This window comes from Argiope bruennichi, chromosome 6, assembly GCF_947563725.1.
Source record: "Argiope bruennichi chromosome 6, qqArgBrue1.1, whole genome shotgun sequence".
In the NCBI taxonomy this organism is placed as follows: domain Eukaryota; kingdom Metazoa; phylum Arthropoda; class Arachnida; order Araneae; family Araneidae; genus Argiope; species Argiope bruennichi.
Genome location: NC_079156.1, coordinates 71,016,238 through 71,042,076, shown reverse-complemented (window position 1 = coordinate 71,042,076; position 25,839 = coordinate 71,016,238). Strand labels below are relative to the sequence as shown.

General features: G+C 25.3%; 3 protein-coding genes across 3 annotated transcripts in view; 2 read left to right on the top strand and 1 right to left on the bottom strand.

The window, feature by feature from the left end:
* Positions 1-1,980, top strand: part of LOC129971494 (protein quick-to-court-like) — a 113,040-nt gene extending 111,060 nt beyond the window's left edge. Inside the window, exon 6 of the mRNA XM_056085319.1 lies at positions 791-1,980. Within this exon, the coding sequence (XP_055941294.1) occupies positions 791-821 (31 nt within the window). The 3' untranslated portion in view covers positions 822-1,980. The remainder of the gene's footprint in view (positions 1-790) is intronic.
* Positions 1,981-4,686: 2,706 nt separating this feature from the next.
* LOC129971226 (thioredoxin domain-containing protein 5 homolog) lies at positions 4,687-18,105 on the bottom strand. The gene is made up of 10 exons (XM_056084812.1): positions 17,739-18,105; positions 17,344-17,437; positions 15,732-15,790; positions 15,307-15,418; positions 14,043-14,243; positions 12,021-12,107; positions 11,755-11,877; positions 10,545-10,630; positions 8,033-8,159; positions 4,687-5,639 (listed from the first exon to the last, which is right to left on the bottom strand). Exons 1-10 carry the CDS (start codon positions 17,900-17,902, stop codon positions 5,514-5,516), a joined length of 1,179 nt encoding a protein of 392 aa, XP_055940787.1. The 5' UTR covers positions 17,903-18,105; the 3' UTR covers positions 4,687-5,513.
* A 145-nt stretch (positions 18,106-18,250) lies between these two features.
* On the top strand, positions 18,251-25,814 carry LOC129971228 (60S acidic ribosomal protein P1-like). The gene is made up of 6 exons (XM_056084814.1): positions 18,251-18,388; positions 18,489-18,583; positions 20,872-20,932; positions 22,704-22,847; positions 24,182-24,241; positions 25,587-25,814. The coding sequence occupies exons 2-6, from the start codon at positions 18,512-18,514 to the stop codon at positions 25,598-25,600; spliced, it is 351 nt and encodes a 116-aa protein (XP_055940789.1). The 5' UTR covers positions 18,251-18,388; positions 18,489-18,511; the 3' UTR covers positions 25,601-25,814.
* Positions 25,815-25,839: the final 25 nt, after the last annotated feature.

The window sequence follows — 25,839 nt, the reverse complement described above, 5'->3', positions numbered from 1 at the left end:
TTAAGAACCCATTTTTTGCACTAATAGTAGATTTGAATGCATAGTTACTATTCCTGATTTCTAATCTATGTTTTTACAAGAAGCCTCACATAGAACCTCAATTCTTTACAGTATAATTTGTATTATAAAAACTACCTTGCTGTTTGAAATTCGTTTAGTATATGGAATAGTTAAACAATACTTAGTTTAGGGCAAAAAATGTTGCAGATAATTCCAAAATGTAATTTAAATACTTAAGACATTACTCTATGACTCATCATTGCTTGAAATGCATGTTGAATAATGATTAATAAAAGATGCATTGAATGATCATGGATAATAATATGTTGACAAAGCCCCCCCCCAAAAAAAAAATTCTGCTTGACAGAATTAAAATATAATAAGCATTTTGGTATCTGAATGATCTTATTATGCTCATCTAAAATCAAAATGTAGTATAAATTTTTAAAACTTATTTAAATATTTATAATGAGATGTCAAATAACAGTATTTTCATCTTCATATTCAAGAAACGGATCATATTTTAGTTGGCATGAAAGGCAAAATATAAATATAGACTTCGTGATGCTCAAAGAATGACTAATGAAAGTGGACATAGAAATAAATAAATAAAAAAACTGCAGAGAATGAGTTAATGAAAAAGAAAATTCTGAAGCTCTGATAATGTTTTCATACATCTAAACACTTCTTATACACAAGAAAAGGAATAAATATATATTAATTTCATTTGAGATTAAATATTATTAAAAAAAATCAGTCATATTTTTATGCATGCCATATTGTTTTTCAGATTCTGTTCACCTTTTAAGCTTAAAAAATGACATGTCGAGACTTCCATTTCCGAAGAAGGCAGAAGTAACAAGGCTGGATATGTATTTTCTGTACCGAAATGGGCACAGCTACTACAAAATGCATATCTAAAACTTGTGAAAGGTTCAACTGCAAATCTTTTTTTTTTAATTAGAAAGCATTCTTGCTTTCATGAGTATTGAAAATTTATTTCAATCCATCCAATTTGTGTATATAATTTGAGGGTCTTGAACTTTATATGATATATTCAAAAAATTATACATGATCAAATTTTACAATTTTATCAGTTTTTAAACTTCTGAAATATTCAAAATCCATTATCAAATAATTAAAGTAAATAATGTCATAAAATAAAAAATAGCAACTTTGACTATAGTTATATACCATTACAAGAGATAATAAATTATTAGGATGTAATTCTATTCAATTTAGACTAGTACACTGCATTCTAGGTTCGCTTAGCTGTGAGAATTTTAAGTCTTCAAAACAAATATATATATTTACATTGTTATCCATAAAGTAATGTTTAAGAAATTGTTGTGAAGTATTTGATGATGCCTTAAGAAATAGAAGGAAACTATTTTCCATAAAGAGAATAAGAATTGTTATTGGATTAGAGATTTATATTTCATACATATATCCATGTTCATATTAAGGACAGTTAATTCGTCCAATCAATATTTATAGGGCAGTATTATAAAATGAAATTTTGGAGAAAGAGCATTTATACAGTATTTGTGTTCTATTATCTCTGTCCATATTTTGTGATATTTTCATTTTTAGTTATAGTATTATGTGCATACTTATGATATAAGATTATTCTAAACATAACAGCACATTCCATTTTTTTTAGCTATTCTTAATTTTATGTCCATCTTATGTTTGGATCAATTGCATTAAACAAGGACATGAACATTGTTTTATTTATTTTGATTTCAATTATTGAACAAATGCTTGGAATTTAATATTATTTACTTGCATCTTTTTTTGTGTTTTCTGTTTTCAGTATTATTTTGTTAATCTCTATAATATTTAGTTGTTATTTTCACATACTTTCAGTGAAAACTTGTGTTCCCAAAAGAAATCATACCAAACTTTAAGAAACTATATTTCTTTCAAAGACTGAACTAGTATTATTTCAGAAGAATAAAGTAACTGAAAACCTGAAAAGTGTCATTTATTTTTCCAAGTTGACTAATGTATAAAGACATTTAAACTGTTTGATAATATTATGAAGCTATTTTTATAGATTTGTTCCCCTTTCCCAAATTTTCAGTTTATTTTGTTTCAAATCAATGCAATTTTTATGAAGGGGGAGAGGGACACATACACAGATGATTAAAATTTAATTAGATCAGAATTGAGAGAAAAAAAAATTGAAGTGACTTAATACATATCGAGGTTTAACAGTATCCAAAATAAAAACATTATGTTTTATAATTTTAGAAATTTGAATCTGTTGTATCAACTTGCAACATTCAAATAAATGCATTAGATATTTTAATTTGCCACATAATTTTGTATGATACTATATAAAGATATGTTGCAGATTATTTTTTTTTAAAATAACAGCTGCATGGCAAGTTGACATATAACTAATAAAGTTTTAAAATTCTCTTTTACATAAGTTATAAAACTCTTGCACTTTTAATTTTTCAAAACATGGCATTTAATCAAAATTTGGACATTTTTTTAAACCATCAATTAACAGTTAAGTATAGGTAGTTTAAACAAAAAAGGCAATTTGCATTTTAAAATTTATGGATTCAATATCATATTTCAGTATTTTTTCTTCATTTTATAAAATCAATCATGATCAATGATCATGATTGATTTGATGATCAATCAAAATAAATGAAATTAATTACTACTATCTGAAAAGCTTGTTTGTTCTAATCAAAGATTAAACTATTCAGAATCACCAATGTTAAACATCTTATACATAAAATATGAAAGATAGGAAAAAATTATCTTTGTACAGGATTTGATCATACTCTATTGATACACAGCACTATAATGTTCCCATCATCAATACACAAATATTATGTTTACAGCCCAATTTTTTTTTTTTTTTATTATTATTATTCATTGTTTATTTAATAATTGAACAATTTAAAAAAATAAATCCCCAAACATTATGTGGTAATTACTACATATTTTATATAATTATTTCAAATGGAGAGAAATAACTTGTAATTCTGAGGTTAAAAATTTATAGCATTTTTTAAAGAAGATTTTTAAAATAAATACAAAAAAAATGCATAAGATGCATGTTTGTAAAGTAAATGTTTTCAATATCCAATACTTATTTGATAAATTTACTGAATGCCACCAACAAAATTTTTTTTAACTAATAAATTTGATCTAAACTCCAACACTTATATAATGGTTTATTGTTATCCTAGAAATTAAAAATCTCTGTTCATCAATATGAAATAGCTCTCCTTTTATTCATGGGACTTCTAATTCTGGCGATATCGGAATATCCCTTGTAATCACAATTAAATGTTTACAATGCCATATGCTGGAATATAAACTGAATATGGGGGAAAAAGTTAAGAGAATTTATTTACCAATATTTTCAAAGAAAACCGATTGGCTTGAACAAAAGTTAGAAAACTACTACATATTACTTTATCAAACTAAACCACTTTTTTTGGCCAAAAAAAAAAAAAAAAAAAAAAAAAATTGCTGTAGTAGTAACAGAAGATAAGCTAGCATTTTATGGCCTAAATACTACAGTCTCTCCAATCATCACTTTTCACTCAATTTTGATGGAAAAGAAAAACAAATGCGAAAGTAGAAAATATTTTTCTTGTATCAGTCATGCTATTTTTAATTTGTTGTATAATACAACAAATTAAAAGTAATACAACTACTTGATATCTGAAAACGTTATGAACTTTAAAAAAGGCATTATTATATATGTTTGAAAGCAAGCAGATATTAAAGCAAGATAAAACAACTTGATATTATTGACAACTTTATGATACTCAATTATGATTAACTAGGTATTAAAACAAATTTGAATTTCATACTTCTAATATGTGGAAAGACATTTTAGTGAGTTCAGATTGCTTTAAATGTTTGCCACTTAACATAATTCACTGTGCACACTTTATTATTGTAATTTTTTTTAAAAAAAATGGTACATAGAGATTTTTTTAATGAAGGAGAATTTCCCTACTGAATTTTGTGATAATTTATGCAACAAATATTTATTCTGCTAATTTAAAAAATTATAATTTTTTTGGAATGTAATTCAGGTTTAGATTATACAAATATCAGACAACAAAATGATAGAAAATCTTTGTGATTGATAATGGCTCTGAAAATGAAGATAATAATCATGATGATGAAAATTCTTTTTCCCCATAGAAGTCTGGACAGAAAATAACATTTTAAGAAAATTTTACCAAAGTGCCTGGAACAGTTATTGAATGTTATTACCCATAAAATGTTAGAGAAGTAGCAGAGTTAATTTTTGGAAGCTAATTTTTTCGCTTGCTTTTACTTCATAAAGGAGCCATCAACAAATAAATTATATGAAAATTACAATTAGACTTTAAATTGATTTGACATTACTGATAGTGATACAAGAAAGTTGCTACGATTAAAGTTCTTCAAATAATATAAGCACTAAGTGTAAAAAAACACATTAAGATTAAAAAAAAAAAAGTCTGAATTTAATCATACCCAAAAGTTTTGACGCTTTTAGAGAAAAAAATATTTAGGTAAATAATGTATTAAAAAAATTATTATAGAAATAAAACAAAACTAACACATTTGAAAATACCCAATAAAAAAAATTTCATCATAAACAAATGTACATAATAACTGCTTTATAAATAAATATATATAAAAAAAAAATCTCAATCAGTCAGTATTTTGAATTTATTTTAAATTATATTTACATAGTAAAATTAATGAGAAAATATTAAAAATAAAAAGATTACATTTAACATAAGATTAGATTACATAATTTATAAATATAAGATTTTAAAAATACATTTTTTTTCTTCTTTTTTGTCCTTTTAAATTGTTCTTAAAGTAGAAAAATAGACATCCATTTTTATAAATTCAACATTGATCAAATTTAAGTAAGGGAATTTTTATGAAAAAATAGATTTCACATTGCACAAGAGTATCATTAATCCAAAACAAGTGAGATCAAAGCCTTTTCACGTCAGCCAATTTTTATAGTTAATCTAACAGATGGAACAACAGGTTGGAAATACAATAAGATTGGTATAAATATCGCATCAAATTGGTTCTAAATGCTGCCATTTTCATATAAAAATGAGATAATTATCATCCTCAAGTTGGTTTCCATCAAGCAATATGAAAACACAAATAATAAAAATTTCAGAATTTTGAGCAAATGTCCAATTTAATGTTTCAATTGCATTCCATAAATATTTTAGAATCAAACTTTATCCTATGCTGGGTAGTTATAATGTCATAATAAATATTTATTCAAGAATGATTTACTGTGTTCAAGAATGAAAATAACTGAAATAATACTCAAATTGTTTTTAGAAAATGCATGAAAATTATGAACGTAAGAAATGTTTTCTGATTAATCAGGCTTTCAAATATTAATGTTTAAATTAATAAGACTCTTGTGTACATATTTGTGTTGCACATTTTATGTAGACATATACATAGAAATTTTCTTACATAATTGGAATGTAGTTATAAAATCATAGTTCAGAATGTTGCAAATACTCCAATACAAAACTATGTAAATTCTCCAATTTTCTCTCTCCATGATATTCAGTCATAAACTTTCCATTGTGAAAAATGAAAAGAGTTGGGTAACCAATAATCTAAAATTCAAAGATTAAAAATACTATGTGAACATTACTATCGCAGAAACTATTAAAAGAATGTCATCAAGAAGCAAAATTATCTAATTAAGCAAGAAATGAAACAGGTAATTTGTTTTTCATTTGTAACTTGATATTTTAATACTATGCATTGCTTTTATCGTCATAAGCTTTCTAGTAATTGCTATATAGATAATATAACAAATTCATTTAGAAAAACATATATTTATTTATAACACAAAATAAAATAATTATTATAGCTGAAAAGGAAAATTACAGCTGAATGTTGGAAAGAAAATTTGATAAAGATATCCAAGGTCCTTAAATAATAAAATTTGAATAATAAAATGTCATTAAAAATTAGCAAATAAGAGAGAATATAAATTAACATGAACTCCAACAAAGTCATATGTTGTTAAAAAAAATCTTATATTCAACACTTCGGCTGATGTCTTGTCTGTAATTCATACCTATTATCTAATCAGATGGCCCCTTCTCAGTTATATTTTCGAGATATATATTGATTTCCTTATTTTTTTAAAGCTCTACTTAGAATAAAAAATATTTATGCTGCTTTAATTCTTTCAGTAATAATTGTAATTACATTTTTGTTGCATGTAAACATAAAAATTAATGGAATATGAGAAATCACAGATATATCTTCTTTCAATCAGGTTTTTACTGTCATAATAAATAATCATTGAATAAAAATATATTTTATTACACTTTTTTTTGTAAACCTGCTTTTATCAATGAGCTAAAAAAAAATTACTTTTTATTTTAATTGTTTTGTTAATACTTTAATTTATAATTAATAATAAAAGGGCTTGAACAAAGCATCAATTGGTACAAAATAATAATAATCATAATTTAATACATTTTGTTATTTATTATCTTCTATAAAATGGTGTAATAAGGACTTTATGAAATACATGAAATTTATAAATATTTTTTTATATAAAGTTAGCATTTCAATCATTAATAAAACAAAAACAAAAGTGGCTGCTTTATAAAAAAAATATAATTGGTATGCAAAATTTCCGATTTTGTGATTAATTTCTGTTAATTAATGTTGATAATTTGTGGAGGGTGGTGGTATCTAATAAGGATTCAATAGACCAAATGTCCAAGGAGATAAAGCATTCTTGCCTTAAGTTGGATTTTTTCTTAATATTTTCAATATTGAAAGAAAAAGAATTCTTTAAGCAAATATGAGTCAATTGTTAAGGCCAAAATAATTTTTAGAGCAAAAACAAAAAAAAAAAAATAAAAAATCTAAACACAATTGAAATAAAATATTTGGATATGAATATTTAATCTTTTGGGGTCCTAAGAAGTAAAACTTGATGACAAACTTTGATTTTATTAAATAAATCAGTGCAATCAATCCAGTTCTGCAAAATCACAACTAAACATTTACAACATTTAAGAATATTGTCTTCAAATTATGAATATTAAATTAATAAAATCTGAAAAAAAAATCACATGATATCTCATGTTTGAGACATATTTCAAATCTTTTCTAATATGAAATAGTAATGGTCGATTATTATTACAGCATTATTAAAAGTATTGATATAGTTTTAATAGTATTACAATTTGTAGTGAGCTCTTAATACCTACAAATATAGTGAAATTCAAAACAACCAAGTTTGCTTTGGATTTGTATACATGAAATGGCCAAAAATGATATAATATTAAAGTGTATGCATATTCCAATTAAACGAAACAAAACTTTAAAAAATTACTGAAATTATCTTTTACGCAACCACCAAATGCTGTGGTATCTTGCATATTCACACCAAAGCCCCTCAAACCAACCCTGATTAAAGCATCATAATATTATAGAATTTTGAAATAAATTTTTCTCAAATTCATAACTAAGAAGCACCATCAGTATGGAATAAAATATAATCGAATCAATAATTCAACTGATATTTAAATTCTTTAAAATATAAAATTTTGTTATTGAGAAAGCATAACTTACAAAATTTCAAAATGCTAGCATATTAGAAATTTAGTGAAATATCAATTACAAAATTTCATTTTTAGGAACTTGAAAAAAGAGAAAATTAAATAAGAACAGTCTAAAGTTTGTAATCTCATGATATAATAAAAGAATTTATATTTTCTGACACTTTAACTATAATTTTTTAAAAATTTTCATATGCATAGTTAATAGGTATTAGTTTTTAGTAATGGAAATTCTGATCAATGTTTTGATTTAAAGAATAGTCTTATCTGAAAAAATGAAAGTAGTTTTATGGAAAGCTTTAAAAAAAAAAAAAATGGAAATGAATCATTTTTATAAAAGAGCAATAAAAAAGTAATTATTAGTTATTTATCAAAATATTTAGTGGAAGCAACAAATGAGGATATTTGAATAAATGTACCTTATGCTCCGCACACAATTTCTCTTGTTGAGTGCAATCTACTTTGGCTATTTTTACTTTAGGATTCGATGAAAATTTTATAGCTAAATCATTCCATATAGGTTCTAATCTTTTACAGTGTCCACACCTAAAACAAAAATATTCACACTTAGAACTGAAAAAGTAACCAATAATAAAATCAAACATTTTTTTTTTTTTTTTCCTTCTTCTGAATAGTATTTACGGCAAATAAGAAATTAGCATTTTTTTAAGATTTGATCAGAGGAATTGTGTTACAGAAGTAACAAAATTCCTATGATCAAATCAATTCTACTAATGCATAAGATATAAAGAGCTATTATTTCATTAAAAAGTGAATTAAATATGACTAATTAATGCTATTAAAATTTTAGAACAAACTGACTGATATCAATAGTTGTTTAATAGTTGTATCAATAGTTAATGTTTAAGTTTGGAAATAACTTTTTCATTGCACTAAATCATTAAAAAAAAAAAAAAAAAAAAAAAAAAAAAAAAGCTTTTTTGAAGAAATCATTACCGAGCCTGAAAGTTCTGAATAATCAAAGGGGATGTAGAAAGTTTTATAAAAGAGTCAATAATATGAGAAAAGAATTCAAGCCAAGAACTTTAACATGTTGAAATAAAGATGAACTTGTGAGTGATCTACACGAAATACTGAAGGTATGGAGAAGCTACTTTCAAGATTTGCTTGAAGCAAGAAATGATACTTTTAACACACCTGATAGTTCCGATGGACCTGCTACTTTCCCGCATGCGGACAATCCCCCACCACCTTAAATGAGGTGATTCTTACTATTAAAAAACTTTAAAGTAACAGAGCGACTGATGGAATATAGTTCGGAATTCCCATCTGAACTACTAAAAGTCAAAGAACTGGAGCTTATAAATGCCATTCATAAAATCATGATTAAAAGTTGAGCTACAGAGAAACTACCCACTGAATGGGAAGAAGGCTCCGTATATCCTATATTCAAGAAAGGAGACCAACTTGATTGTCGGAATTATAGGGGAATCATGCTCCTTAATATGGCATATAAAATCTTCTCCAACTTGCTTTTTGCAAGACTACTACCTCATACTGACAAAATGATTGGAGACTACCAGTGTGGAGGGCTTCGATCGCAAAAATCTACTATAGACCAAATTGACACTTTAAGACAAATTTTGGGAAAAGCTAAAGAACATAACATCAAAACTTTTCACTTATTCATACACTTTAAGGCTGCTTATGACAGTATAAAAAGAGATAAGCTATTTGAAGCAATAGAAGAATTTGGAATCCCTAACTAAACTTGTTCATTTAACTAAGGCTACACTTTATAAGGTAAGATGCAGGATTAAAATCCAAAACTATTTATTTGAGCCCTTTGCAACAGAGAGAGGCCTACTTCAAAGGAATTCCCTTGCTTGTCTGTTTTATAACATTGCCTTGGAGGAATGTATCCGAGATAGTGGATTTTGGCTAGTGGATAGTGGACTAGTTGGTGAATTAGATTCAATTTTGAACTTTACAAACTCTATAGGCAACTACAGATAACATTGATTATCCAGAGCAATAGGTTAAGCTGGTTCAGCCATATCTGGAGAAGCCTTGAAAACAGTACCCTCAAAATATCCACTTTTAAAAATCCTATGGGATCCCAGACCAGAGGAAGACCTCCAACTAGGTGGTTGGATGATGTATTAAGAGACCTGAGTGTTCTGAGGATAAAGAACTGGAAGGGAGTTGCGAGGGATAGAAAGTGCTTGAAAGTGTGTGTGGTTGAGACAGCCAAGATCTGCAAATAGCCGTTGTGCTCAAAGAAAAAAATCATAAAAACTACTTAACCTTTCACATATAGGCATTAATAATAAGCACAGCATTTAAAAACAACAAATGCAACAAAAAACAACAAATTCTGGAACATCTCTATAGTATAATTATTTTAATAGTGCTTAAAAATGAAGCGAGTTCTTGAAATATCTATAAATCTTGTATTCAATTTTCTCTTTCAATCTTGTTACTGATTTGGGATAATTTGATGTTATAATTTGATTAATTTAGCTTAAAATTTCAGTACTGATCACATATAAATATAAACTACTTTTTTTACTGGAAGATATTCTATATCATATTTCACAAACAAAATTTAATATGTAATAGATTTTGAATAAGCATAAATAATTTAGTATCTATAATACAATATCATATGGTACATATTATAGTGCAATATCATAATTCATTGTCAGCAGTACAGAATTTAATCAGTTTGATCTTATAATAATAAAAGATGCTACTATTTTCATTTTCAATCGTATCATTACTAGTAAAATTTATAAAATTTAAGATTTTTTTAAAAAAATTTACTATAAGGATATGATTTTGCATATTCTACAGAGCAATAGACTGCAAAATACATTATTAGTTCCAAGACTATCTTTACAACACAATTAATTTTAATTAATGAAAAAAGATTTTAAAATTCAACAAGCAGACTTGAATACTACTTACCAAGGGACAAAAAATTTGACAAAACTAATTTCTTGTTTAACAGCATTTTCAAAATTATCTTCTGACAATTCCACAACTAAATTAGGCTAGAAAAATTTAAAAAAAAAAAAAAGTTACATAAATGATTTTTTTAATGGATTTAATTACTTTCATTATGAAAATTCCTATTATTAGTAATATAACATGAATACATATGGATATTATTCAAAATAATTTGATAGAATATAGTTTTTCACGTTCAGAACCATGCTACAGATAATAGGTAACACTAAAATTACAGCGACTATATACTTAAAGCAAATATCATTACTTTAAAAACAAATTTCTCATGCAGAAAACTATCAATGAAGACTTAAAAAATCAAATTGTACATATTTGCATTTTAATTGCACATTTTTTTTTGTAAAATTATATTTTTAATAAACAGGAAAGATGTTGATGCTAAAGCTTTTATAGATGCTAAAAATTTGCAAAATTTCGAGATACTTTATTACATTTTTATTTGCTTCTTTATATAGTTATAAAAATCTTTCATTATAACATCACTAATAAAAATACATTTATACAGTCAACTCTTCAACAACAAAAATAAAAGCATTCTAACATCATGTTTTTATAATAATGCAATGCAAACATTGCAACAACTCTGATGATATTCTGAAAATACACACAAATCATAACTTGGCAAATTCCTTATGCAATAGGATGTTTTCATCACAAAGTTTTAGGTGTTATTTGTATCTTTTTACTACAACATAATATGAATCAACCATGTTATATGAGGATTAAATGTTCTTGTCAGATCGATAAAGAAAACAGCAAAAAAAATAATAATTATGCTTTTGTTTTAGTTGAATAATTTAACAAACTGTCTAAATTCAATTCAATATGAAAATAATAATCAGCATTTCAAATATGACATTATAAAAGTCTCCCCCCCCCTTCTTTTCTTAAAGACATTTTCTATTTACGCTTATAGTCTTTGTATTTATAATATCATTAAGTAAAAAGAAATGAATTTATGCCTCACCATGAAAAAGTTAGGAAAATTATCTAGAATATATAGTTTAAATTTTCTGTACACTGAAGACATTTCTCAGTGCTTCAGAGAAAATGTCTGTTTTACTCTATTAGATTTTTAATGAATTTTTCATGGCGAATCTATTGATTAAATACTAATTGAAAAAACATTCAAAATTTAACAAGTCACCTCATTTTTAGGATCAGGTATTCTACCTTCCTCTTCATCTATTGCATCTTTATGAGCAATCTTCATTTCATTGATGAATTGTTTAAAACTATCAAGATTCCTGGCTCCTTGATATTTCTCGATCTATAGTAAAAAATTTCACTTAATGATAAAGAAACATTCACAGAAATTAAAAGCAGAAAAATGAAAAATTGTTACATATAAAGTTTCTAAAAATTAAATAACCTAACTGACAAAAAGAGTTGGGGGAAAAGTTTTAAACTCACTTTTTTGCCATTAATAATCCATAATAAAGTAGGATATCCTTTTACTTCAAAATCTGCACATGTCTTTTTATTCTCGGTACAATCTACCTAAAATGATTTTTTTTTTAAAAATGAAACATCAAAATAAAAATCAAATAAAATTTGAGATAAAATTTCTTGAAAGAAATTAAAGCAAAGGTTATTATAAACTAGCTGTTTTTGGTGAACAGCCAGTTTGCCAGTATTAATGCTTACTAAAATGTTAAATATTTTCTGTTACTTATTCTTGTAATAGGTTTTTCATGAAAATATTTTTAAACTTCAAATTTTGATAGTCATATAATTAACTCATATTATTATATTGGCCATTCTGTTCATTATACTACCAATCTTTCTCCAATTTTCTATCAGTACCATAAAATTCAATTATAAATTAAAGTGGAAAGGATGAAACTGCAATTAATATTAAGACATTTTTTTTTACTGAAATCAAGCTTGTAGTAATTTTTTTTAAAAATATGAGAACTGAAAACAGAGTCATTTGACACTGAAGTCTTGTGTACATTACAGAATAATTTTCATAATTTATAATATCTGAATGAATTATTCAACAAAAATTTCACAGTTTCATGTAAAATTCAGTTTTTAGTTTTATTTCCAAATATTTAAATGATGTCAAAATTAATATTTTATTTTTTTCAATTTATAAATATATTTAAAAAATTATGAAGTTTCAATTTTAGACAGTCCTCTGGTCCTAAGAAATCATATTCTCCAAAATATTCTTGACATTTCAACTTTTAAATAAATAAATATCTATCTTTTGCAACCAAATCTAACCAATTCAAATAAGATTTGAATATTACAATTTTAGAACAATCAACATTTTTATAATCTAGGCTAATCACTCTTGAGAAACCCTGGGTGATGATGACTTTATTGAATGTCTCAAAAAAGCCAGTCTAAAATTGCCTGTTTTTATAGAATCACAATATTCAAATTTTCTTAAATTAGTCAGCTTTACTGATTGATTTAGTTGACTGGTGTGCATCTTTTTATTTAAAATATTAGCATTTGAAGAATATTTAGTTAAATATGATTCACAGGGCGGAGGATATATGTAAAAATTTAAAATTCATAATTCATCAGCATTTATCATCTCAATTTACATTAAATATAATTATTTCATTTAGACCATTTTGTTAGCAGATGTATGTCCTGAAATATTTACAATAAATTTAAACTGGAAATACTATTTAAGCACTCATTAATTGATTTATTTTCTTTTTTACTAATATTATATATTTTAAAAATTTATATTCATAATTAATTTTTACGAAACCTATACATCAATAAACTTTTTAATCTATGAAAAAAATACAGTAACCAATATATATTAAGGCAAATACAAAATGAAATGGTCTAAGAAAATTTTCATTAAATCAGAAAAATAGCACAAATAAAAGGTGACCATGATAATATAAAATGAAATTAATTTTTATGTCACAAGAAGTATCCAATATCTTTAAGAAATAAAAATGAACTTTAAAACTATTTATTTTCCATTCACAGATTACTAATTTTTTACTAAAGGTCAAAAAGATATTTTAATTCCTAAAAGTTAAGATTACCATTGCTTTTCATTCTATTCAAGAATACAAACATACAAGAGGCATATACAATAGTGATAATTATTCTAATATTCTCAAAGTATTATAAAATTCTTATACTAATTGCACAAATTATCTTTTATTCAAAAAATACTTATTGTTTTATTAGTAATAAGTATACATTTAAAAGAATTTAGCTTTGTCATAAGCATAAGAGAAGACAAGATAATTATAGTAAAAATAACTATAAATTAATCTGAAGGGGCGGTAATAATAAGAGCTAAAGAGCATTATTGGCATTGAAAAAAAAATTACATCAAAAGAACAAAAGTCATTCAATTTTATGTTAATTAAATGCATATGACATTTTTTCAAGTATTCGTAAAGAATATAAGCATATTATTAATTAATTAAATATTATATAATGCTTTACCTTCGAAATAGTGACAGACTTATCATGTTCCAAATTTTCAGCAAGCTCCTCCCATGCATGAGCCATTCTTTGACAGTGGCCACACCAGGGTGCATAAAACTTCACAAAATGCATCCCCCAATTAACAGTATTCTGAAAAGTTTCATCAGTTAATTCCAAAGCTCCTTTTCCTGAAATTATTGGTCTAGTCTTTTCGGGCTCCTGCAAAATAAAATGATTTCTAGTATATGTAAATCATATAATAAAAGAAAATCATAAAACCATAAAGATTTAATGTTTATGTAGAAACATACTATTACATATAAACATACTATTACCAACTAATTCAAAATTTTCAGATTTTGACAGAAGAAATTATATAAAAAAATATGAAAATAATACAAATTTGACGAATATCATCAAAGTTAAAACTCCCCCCCCCCCCAAAAAAAAATTATACAATGAAAATGAATTTTTTAAAAAAAATCCAATCTGAATGTACTCAAAATGTGAAACAAAACTAGTTGGTAGATCTAAACTTTTTAAGGACAAAATCAAAATTTTGTTTTCATATTCAGATCAAAAACAAATGATGCACATTTTTATATTTTCTTAAATTTATACAATATTCTTCAGATTTCAAATATAGAAGATGATCTATTCAATTTAAAAACTGATTTTTCAGAGTTTAAATGTGTTTTTTCAAGGCTTATCAAATCCAAATCATTTGGAAGATTTTAAAAAAAATTTCAAAAAGAAATAGTTAAAAATGAACACAATTATTCTTTTTCATTCTAGTACCAACAAGGATGTAGAGTTTATAACATAACTTAAAAAATAAATTATAATATAGATTCATTTAATGTTGTAAAATTTCCTTAATTCATATCAATCAAATAAATGCTGAAAAAGTTTGTTAAATACAAAAAGAATACAATTTTATTTAAGACAAGCAAAGCAATTTAATATTGACATTCTTAAATATATTGTATAATATCAACTATAATAAAACAAATTTATTTATTGCTGGACTTTAAATTGGTAAAATTTATTCAATGCAGTAAATTGTAATAAAAAAATTTATAGCTAAAATATAATTTAAATAATTTTTTTTAATTATTATTACAAAGCAATAAGTAGATTTTTTTTTTTCAAATACAAGTCATTTATCAGACATTAGACATCTTTCAAAATTTCTCACTAATTATTAAAAAATAATATGCATTTACTAGTTTCATCAGAAAGAGCGTACGAGAAAGAAAAGAAAAAAATAAATAAAACATACATCTGTCTTTTTCTGTCCCAGATTATTTGATATAAAGTCTTCTAGTCCCACTAAATCTCTTTTACCTTGATATTTTGTACCTTTGCTTTGACCAGCTTCATAATATATAAGTCTAAAAAAATGGGAAAAAAAAGTTTTCTTCAGATGCACTTACTCTATTCTAATGAGATATCCATTAAATAGCTTAACTCTTAGAAAGTAACTTTTACAATTTTAACTAAGAACAGAAGATTCTATCTTTTATTTAGAATTAAAATTACCGTCTGCAATCAGAATAAAAACTCATAATGTAAGCTTTTTTTTAAAGCAATTTAATAAAGAGTTTGTAGTTTTACAGCTTTAGAAAAATGAAATTACTTTAAGATTTGTAGAGCAATTAAAAAAAAAAATAACCTCCATGCAGAAATTTAAGATTTTATTCTTACGATGGATATCCAGAAACTCCTTCATCAGCACATATAGGTGTTTCAACAGTACAGTCCACCTAAAAATCAAACAGAATTACAGTATTAAAATTTTTAATAAATAAAAATTATGTTTATTTAAATTTTGTTAAATGTTAAATATAAGCAAATAAGAATTAATCACAAATATACCTAATATTTATTTTAATTTACGTAATTTCAGTTATACATCATTTTGTTGCAAAACATAGATAATACATTAGATCAAATTCTGCTACTACTCTATCACTTTCATATGAAATCCACAAATGTTTTCAATTATATAGAAGATCATGTATAATTAATATATTGACATAGGTCATTTAATATTAAGTAGAAAGTGGGGTTCCAGACAAAATGAGAAAAAAAAAAAAAATACTATTTTAAACATTTGATACTCTGCTTGTCCTCTCTTCATCATGTGTACTTAATTTTCCAGCTTCCTTGTAGGAACTGAATGATTTGAGTGATACAAAATAATTATAAGATGACAGACATACTGCACATGCTAGCATGCAATTTATTTGACAAAATGCAACAAAATCCCAAATACCTGTAGAACAGAACATATAGCTTTGTTTCATAAAGAAAAGATCAGTATTACAATTATAACTACAGAAATTTTTAGAAATAATATGCACAATAATTTAGTATCTAATTAATCTCAACAAATGGTAACAAATCTCAAAACTGCTTTTTCCAGGAAAGAAAACAAACTATCTTTTTCTTATTCATTGCTTTATTCTTTTTCATATATAAAACAATGGGTATCTATATATTAATACATGTTTTGTTTATATTATGCTTTAGTTGACAGTTCTTCCTTTCATCAAAATGTGCTGGAAAGCAACTATCCTGCTTTCTAGCATTAGCAATGCAATTGTAATAAATGATAGATTGCAACCACACCTATAATTTCAGATACTTAACAGAACTTTTTATTATAAATGGAATTCTTTAATATTCCTCAGAAGAAAATGTGAAACTAATTTAGTACAAAATTGGAAAGTTTTGACAGTACAAAATAATTTTGTCTTAAGCTTCATTTGGATAAGGCTTAACAACAAATGCAAATTACATCTTAACAAATGTGCATTTCTTGAAAGTAAAAAGAAAAGCTTAAATAATAAGTCAGAAGTAGAAAAGTTATATCCATTTAAAAAAAGAATCTTGAATTCTTTAAATGGCAACTTATCTAGAAGTTATAAGCTTTTTTATTTAAAAATCTGAAAACTGGAATAATACTATTAATAAATATTCCTAAAAAATTAGAAGATGTCAAACAAAATTTGAGAATAATATAACAGAATCTTTGTTAATTTTTAAAAATGGTGATTATTAATTGATTAAAATTAGAAGTATAAAAAAACTTTGAGACTCAAAAATTATTCCAGATGCATATTAAATGATTAACATAAAATCACTCATTATATATAAAATTTTTGGTTCATTTTATTATAGCAATCCCCAAGATTTTTACTAAAACATTCAGAAAAAAAAATCAAACAAACATTTACATAAAATATGATAAAATTCATATTAATGAATTAATATTCATTTAACTCTTTCAATGTAGAAAAACAAAAATATTCACTTTGGCGATGACAAGCTCTTGATTATTAGAATCAACATTGTATTTCTCAGCAAGTTCATCCCATACTGGTTTTAATCTTTTGCAATATCCACACCTGCATACAATAAATAAAAAATTAAATTATAATTAACAGAAGATAAAAGTAGAGGGCTCCAAAGAAAAAAAAATTTAAGATAGGTACATGAGATTAATAAAATCCTGAGATTACACTCAATTACATGAGATTACACTCAGTATTTTTTACTTTCACTTTTTACAATTTGCTTAGTGCTTAATGAAAATAATTAATATTCAAATTTTATAAATGAGACATAACTAAGTTTGACCCAATAGGTTATTTTTGTATTAACATTTAAGCATTAACTACAATCAAAATTAATTCGTGAAAAACTTACCAAGGAGCAAAAAAATTTACAAAATGAGGCTTATCGCCACCGATTTTTTGTTTAAATATCTGAGAATCATATTTTAATACTTTGTCACTATACAAGTCACTTCCTAAACAAACCTTTAAAAGGAATACACTTAAGACGACCGGCAATGTGCATTTCAAATCCATGATAGCGATTGTTATTGTTTTATAAAAATTATCTAAAACGCCGGTTGATCAAATGCATGCTTTATAGTACCGCCTTTATTCAGCAGAGTCAGCAACACCTCCTACAGCTTTTAGTTGATGATGTTGTGGAAAGGGAAACAAATCCGGCAGCAGACAAAAACAGAATAAGAAACTAAAAATCGTACTACTCGGTTCTCTCTCAAAGCCGGCTCCCCACCTCCCCTTTTTGAAATATTATACACTGATACTTCAAGGCACTACTTTCATAGAATATGTTAATACTGAATGTGAACACAAATCTTTATGGCAAGAAATTTGTTTCAACAATTTTTTAACTACTATTCATGTCATTTTTCAGCACTATTTTATCTTTTGGCAATAGACTATTAACAGCAATTTTGGCAACAGTCTAAGATAAAACAGTAGTGGTGTAAACGGAAAGTAGTCCGAATTGTATCTATTTTAAGTCTAAAAAACTACGTAATTGTAAGTAAGAGTTCCATTCTTCGTCATACCGGCCTTTTTACCTGTAATTTCTCGTTAGCCGTTTATTGAATAACAATTTCTGATTATCTTCCTTTTGTAGTATTGCTATTATTTTGACTGAAAATGTTGTCCTCCGACGAAGTTGCCTGCGTTTACTCTGCCCTCATCTTACAGGATGATGATATTGCAATTACAGTAAGATTCTTTTATTATAATTTTTTATATTTCCCTTACTCTATAGTAATGGAAACTCTTATTGTGTCTCTAAATTTTATCATGATAATTATATATCCAAACGTCGCAACAGTTATGGTTTTCAATTAAAAGTGTTCTTTGAGGAGTGTAATAATCAGTTCTCAGCCATGATCTTTTCAGAAAAGCACGTGGTCTTGTTATAAAAAACGTGGTTGTATTTTAGTCGTCAGTTAATGAAGTGAACAAATTTCTTTATATTTCTTTCTTGGATAATATTTTAATAATTTTTACCTGGCAAATTTATTGGCCTCAAATGTCTCAAGAATAGCATATGAATGTAATAATGAATTATTTAACTTGTTGTAAGTCAGTGCTTAGTTTAAATAATTATAAAATATTTAATATTTGTTTTAATTAATAAGTTTTTGTTTTAATTAATTTGCTTAATTAATAAAATATTTTTTAAAAAATTAGTTGTGGTAAATATTTTTGTGTAATACTTTTTAAATAGGCTAGAATTTTAGTCAAAATTTTGTTAATTGATTACCAGGATTCGTTAGATTTACTCTCTGAATGTAATCAGCTTCAATTATCCCCGAGTAGGATTTGCATTTGAGCAAATTCTAATATTTCACATCGCTTTAGAAAATAAAATTTGATTATATATTATCTAAAGAAACCTGCATACCTTTGTGTTCAAATGTTGTGCAATTGCTTAACCATGTAGTCGCACTTATTCTGCGGCATGCTATATGCTATCATGCAAAATATGTATGCAAATCAATACATGAAAGATTTTATTTCCCCTAGATGTAGCATTAAAAGTGACCATCTTGATATTAATAAAAATAATTTAAATGATAAGCTAATACAGTGCATTATGAAAAAAGATAAATGCTTATAATTTAGCTTCTCCAGTGCCTTCTATGAATTTATGAAACTCTATTGAAAAGATTCTAAAATGACAAGATAACATTAACACATTTAGGAAAACATTTGGCATCTGACTTGAGTTGAAGAATGTTTTTATCGATTTGTATTACTCATTTGGCAGAGTAAGTGCTTTTTGCATAGTTGCAGATATTTTATGAATACCACCTTTTGTGTAATAAGTTGAGTTCTCTTGAACAACTTAAGCATATATTATCTCTACTTGAGGAACTGCATAAAATTTTAGGATAAACAGTAATTGAGGGTCTTATCAAATATTTAGATGAATTTATTAAAGACTCAAAAAAGTGGACGTCCAGACTGATATATTATAGCAATTGTGTGGCTGAATAGAACTTTTGAAATTTTAAGTTTTTATTTTATTTTGGGAGATATTTTCATATGAAGAAGTAGCCATAAAAGATATATCAGTCTGCATAGCAATACAAGAGCAAAAAAAGCAGAAATTTTTCCCCTTTAATGATTTTGTTGAGATTTTGATAGAAATTTCCATGTCGTGTATCGATTTAGACAAGGAAATCTTGGGTATCTGTAAAAGAATGTGGTAAGCATTGAGGATTTTTATCCCTTGACTTGGAGCACTTTAAAATGCTAAAGTCATCAGTTTTCTAGAGTGTGTGTAGAATTCATTAAATAAAAGGTGGAAATTGGATCAGGAAATAAGAGAAGGAAATCAATATGAGCTAAATTAAGATAAAAATTAGGATTTAAATTAGATTAAGAGACATTACAAACACTTACATATTTATGTGTGTTTTCTTTTTATTACCCTTAGATTTAAAAGAAAATATAAATATTTTATTAAATATTCTGTACAATTTCTTTCCTACTGTTTATAATACATACACATTAAAAAAAACAACAACTCCAGGAATCTTTGTTAGGAGAGGGAAAGTTCTTAATTTCTCGTACCAGTCTTGTTAAAAAATTTATTGGATGTTTTGCATTCTGCTATTCCTGCATATATCTGTTTCAAAAGTTGAATAGAACATTTATAAATATACATTTCAGGCATTTCATTAATTTTTTAGGTTTCTTTCTCCCCCCCCCTTTCTTGATGGGTTCCCAAATTTTCTTAAAGATTACTTAAGGGTCATTTTCCATGTTTGAAAAATTTTGATTGCTTTACTCTACTTGTACATTTTTTCAAATGAGTAACTATGTTTTAATTTAAAAATTATGCTGTCAAAAATATAACTGATAGTTTGTAACCTTATTGCGCAACAAATTTCACTTACTTTATTCTATTTAGGTAGATTTCTACATAATACTTAGTAAAATGTCTTTTGATAGCAAAAATATGCTTAAACAAATCACTTGAATATTTAATTTTATAGGCTGAAAAAATTAACACTATCTTGAAAGCTGCTGGAGTAGATGTAGAACCATATTGGCCAAGTAAGTTTTAAGTTTTAATAATTATTGGTAGTTTTTTAAAAATAATTATTAATTTTAGATGTATGAGTTCTTCATGATAATTTATCTTAACTTTCCAGCTCACTTATTCCTTTTTGATATATATATATTTCAGATATAAATGTCCATTTTCATTATATTTGTGACAATTTGCTAGATATTTTAGTCTCAAGTTCATGCTTGTTGTAATTAAAAAGTAAAATGAATCTTGAAGGAAATGGGAGTAAAACAGCATTTACACGAGGCCAACTATTGCACACAATAGGAGGTCATGCCTATCATGGGAATTTGACATGGCTATGATTGAATGAATCTAGTGAATGCTGTTTAATAACTGCAAGTTCAGGGAAATTCTTTTATTTTTTAATGTAGGAAATAATAATATAGTCAAAAGATTCCATGCATAGGCTTGTTAGAGTAAATATTCCAGAAAGAAGTCTATACAAATTAAATTAAATAAAACCTTGATGAATTTGACTAGTAATTTTTTGTTAATATGAATTATTAGTTATTTTATAGCAAAAATGTAATTATTAATATTATTTAAATGCATGGATTTAAAATTAAATACGTTGGTCATTTATTTAGTAATGTAATTTGTAAATGGTGGTTTATTTAAATCTAAATGCAAACATTTGAAAGTGTAGGAATTAGTCATTAAAACCTAAAGAATTTATTTATGCTAATCTTAAAATGTTGTCACAATAATTATTGGACCATTTTAACAATCTTTTAAATTAATAGGTTTAAAGTTTAAAGAATCTGACAGAGTAAATGACTTTATATGTATTTGGAGTGTATAAGATTCCATAAAATAATCTGACAATTTTGTTGTATGTTTTTTTTTTTTTTTTTTTTTACATGCTGAGATTTTGTTGCTTTAATGAAATACAAATCGTTACTTTGCTATATTAATTTCTTTCCCTTATACTAATTCCTGTATTCCTATATCCCACATCTTTCCTTAGTATATATCCTAACTGCTGAACAAGACAGAATATTTCTATCGTGATATGAAATCAAGTTGGTAGAGTGAGTTCATATTTTGGTAATTGGTGGTGGTTATTATGGCATGGTATCTGTTTGGAAATACTTATTAGGAAATGAAAAATATTTTTATTCAGTTTTAAATTTCAACTTTTTCAGGAATTTTAAAATATTTTTATATTAAAACTTTTTAACAATATGCAGCCATTGTAATTTTGAAATGTTTGTTTAAATTTCTAAAATTAAATTATTTTTGTACTACAGTTGTCATTTTATATATATAATATAGCCTTAAATTTTTAATTATACTCTAAGAAATTTTTGCATGTATAAAATTCAATTGGACCAAATGCCTGGGACAATTTGGCATCTACATTTTACTTTAATAATAATTATTGGCTAATGCAAGGTATAATATCCAGTCTATATTATGTATTTTAAAAAAGTAAAAAAAATTATAACAGTACATTTATATATATCTTAGAGAATTAGTTTTGAAATTTAGGTTTTTCTTCAATGCCTGGTTTCCTTACATTGCTTAGTTTCCTAAATAGCATTTGTTTAAATCATAAATAAAAGTTAATATTATCAAGCTATACTTCAGGTCAAAATTTTTTAGTTTTGGTGCAATTGTACTTTTTTTTCTAAAAGGTTTTTTTGTCCAGGCTATTGTGAATATTTTAAAATTTAATTTATACTGAAATGTTTAATTTATAATGTATAGAAATTTCTAATAGCAATACCATTTCTTTCAAATCTTTCCTAGCTTTGTTTGCTAAAGCCTTGGAAGGAGTTGATTTGAGGCAGTTAATAACTAATGTTGGTGCTGGAGTAGGGGGAGCAGGTGGAGCTCCTGGTGTTACTACTGGTGCACCAGCAGCAGCAGGAGAAACAGCTGCAGCTAAAGAAGGTAAGTTATCTAAGTTTGTATAAATTTTATGATTTAATTGCAAACAAAATTATCTTTTTAGATTTTTTTTAGGAGAGGTGATATTTAACAATTCTTACTGTCATTCAAATGCTAGTATTTTACTTATTTTTAAATATGTAGCTTTGTAACTCCTATTTTCCTGATGTATTTGCTTTAGTATTCTGTACATTTGTGTATTTATGACAAATTAATCTTTTAATATTTTTAGGACTTAATTGTCAGTTAATAGATTTGATTTTAGTTTCTTTTGCAATAACAAAACCCCAAGCTAAAATATTTGCCTTGTTCTATTTTATCTGTAAGAAAGTTAATGGTGGCAAGAAAGTGACAATTTTTTTCTGAGGCTCAGGTTAATAAAAAGGCTTTTTTTTTTTTTTTTTTTTTTCAAAATACAACGATATTTATAATGTTTTTGGAAATAAACTTTGAAAAAAATTAGTATATTAATGAATCTATTTTTAAAAGTCACTTAATAAATTTATTCTAATTTTGTTTAAAAAATATTTTAATTTTAGTTGATATTCAATTCATAGGATTCCAACTGGTTAAAAAAAAAGTTATATAAGAAATGATTGTCAAATTTGCTCACAATATAACTATTATGCTATAAATTCAAAATTTTTATTTGCTAAAAATAAATCTATAAAAAAAAGTGTTTGTTTTCTATGATTGTTTTTTTTTTTTTTTAATTTAATTCTTGCTATTTGTTTCTGTATAAACTTTCAGGCTGTAAAAATATCAGTTTGTAAAACACTTTTCAGAAAAAAATTAAAAGAGGATGGTAATTTTATACCAAAAGTAGCATTTTTAAAAAATCTGTCTTATTGGCTCAAGCAGTACTGTAATCCTCAAAATTATGATGGTATTTAAAATTTTCAATTTAAAAGTAGATGCAAGGATAGTAGACATTTTTAATAACACTTGAGTGTTGTTTACTTTCATTTATTAAAATGTTTTTTTTTAATAATGAGTTAAACATAAATCAGCCAAATAAAATTAAAAGGGAATATTTTATTTTGATATATTCTCTTAAAACTCATATTTTAAAGACTAGAATAAGACCTACATTAGACAAGATAAAGAATTAAAAGCTTTGAAATTTTACCTAGCATTTTATCTATAACTGCATTTCTGAATTGTAAAATTAAGTCATCTGTTATAATAAATATCAATTTTCCCTTTTATATGGAGATTGAATATAAACAAACACATATATAATCATATTGTCATTATTCTTTTTTGTAAAAATTGTGATATTAAATATGTATTACAAAAATTGTACTTCATTTGATTTAATTTTCTTTCCCTTGTAGAACCAAAGAAAGAAGAAAAGAAAGAGGAAAGCGAAGAATCAGATGAAGACATGGGTTTTGGTAAGCTAACTTTGATTTTTCTTTCTCTTGACATAAAGCTTTTAAAGCTAATACAAGAATTCTCTTACAAAGAAATGAAGCTGTATTTTTATTGTTTTTGTTTCATTAGAATAAACCTCATTAAAAATGGATTTATTTGGAAAATGGTAAATTATCTTTTAAAAGTGTTTTTATAAGATTTGTAAGTATAACTAAAGTTTCTTTACAAATCTACAGTAATAACATTTTTCTTTTTTCAATATTATTACAACTTTTAAAATGAAGACGAGGGTTGTTGAGAAATTCAGCTTGGGATGAAACTTGATGTATTAGTAATATGTATTTAAAATGTTGAAATATTCCAGCATAATGGCAAATCATTTCTGAGAAAATAGTCAAAATTTTTGACACGGTTTATATGCTAGTAAAATGTTGCTCCTTAAGATTTAACCAATAGTTAACATGGTTGATAACATACTTATTTGCAAATTAGGTAGACACTTATTATTAAGACAAATTAGGATAATAGTTAAATTATTGTAAAATTATTTTAATGATAATAATTATTAAGATAAAAAAAGTTAAAATTTTTGCTTATAAAATTGGAATAGTTAAATTTCATTTTAAATTGATCTAATCAGTTTCAATGATTCATGGAACAAAGAGCAAATGTTGGTCATCTGAATTTATTGGCAGGTAGGTGGTGCAAAATTTCAGTTTCGTTTTTGAGTAGATTTCCTAAAGAAATGGTATTTGTGTGAACTTGCAGCTAACATTTATAAATGGAGCAAGAAATCAAAATTTTTTTTGTTTCTAATGTTTTATGATAATTGTAATCTCTGCTCTAACGTTAAAAATTGATGCAAGTTATATAGTATATTTGTAAAGAAACTTATTAAGTTTCTTCATAGTGAGAATAATAATTGCTATTAATTATGCTTAAGATTTTAATGAATGGTATATTTCGAACATGCCAAATGTTATTCCAATCATATTAATAACCAGTTATATTATTTATAAGGATGATTAGTAAATTAATAAATATTTGTAAGCTATTGATTTATACTTATTAATATTACAAAAATAAATAGGATCAAACTCTGTTTGGCAAGCAATAAGGTACTAACTATGCTTTCCAGAAGTTGTAGTGTACTAGTATATAATCTATCCTGCAAAGGTTTTTTTTTCCCCTCTCCAAAATTGCTTATTATGCCTTAAAATTTTAATGAATGAACATCTTAAATGCGTTTCTATTATATTAAATCGTATTTCAAACTGAATATCCCTGAAAATAAAAGTAACTTTTTTATTCTCAGCTTTTTCTAAAACATATTCTTTTAATAATTAAAATTGATTTTCTTTTCAGGTTTGTTCGACTAATTTTTTTATATTTTTGCACATCCATCTGTAACATCACAGTTGTTGAAATGCTTGTAGCATGAAGAGACTATCATTTGTATTATATTCCAGTATTATTCTGAACAAAGATTGAAAATTCAAATTGAATTCATTTTGATTTCTAATTACTTCATTTTGTTAAAAAAAAAAAAAATTCAGTTCTAGTCTTTTTATTAAATAAAATTTTCTAAGTCAATTTTCTCTGTAGATGCTTTTGTTAT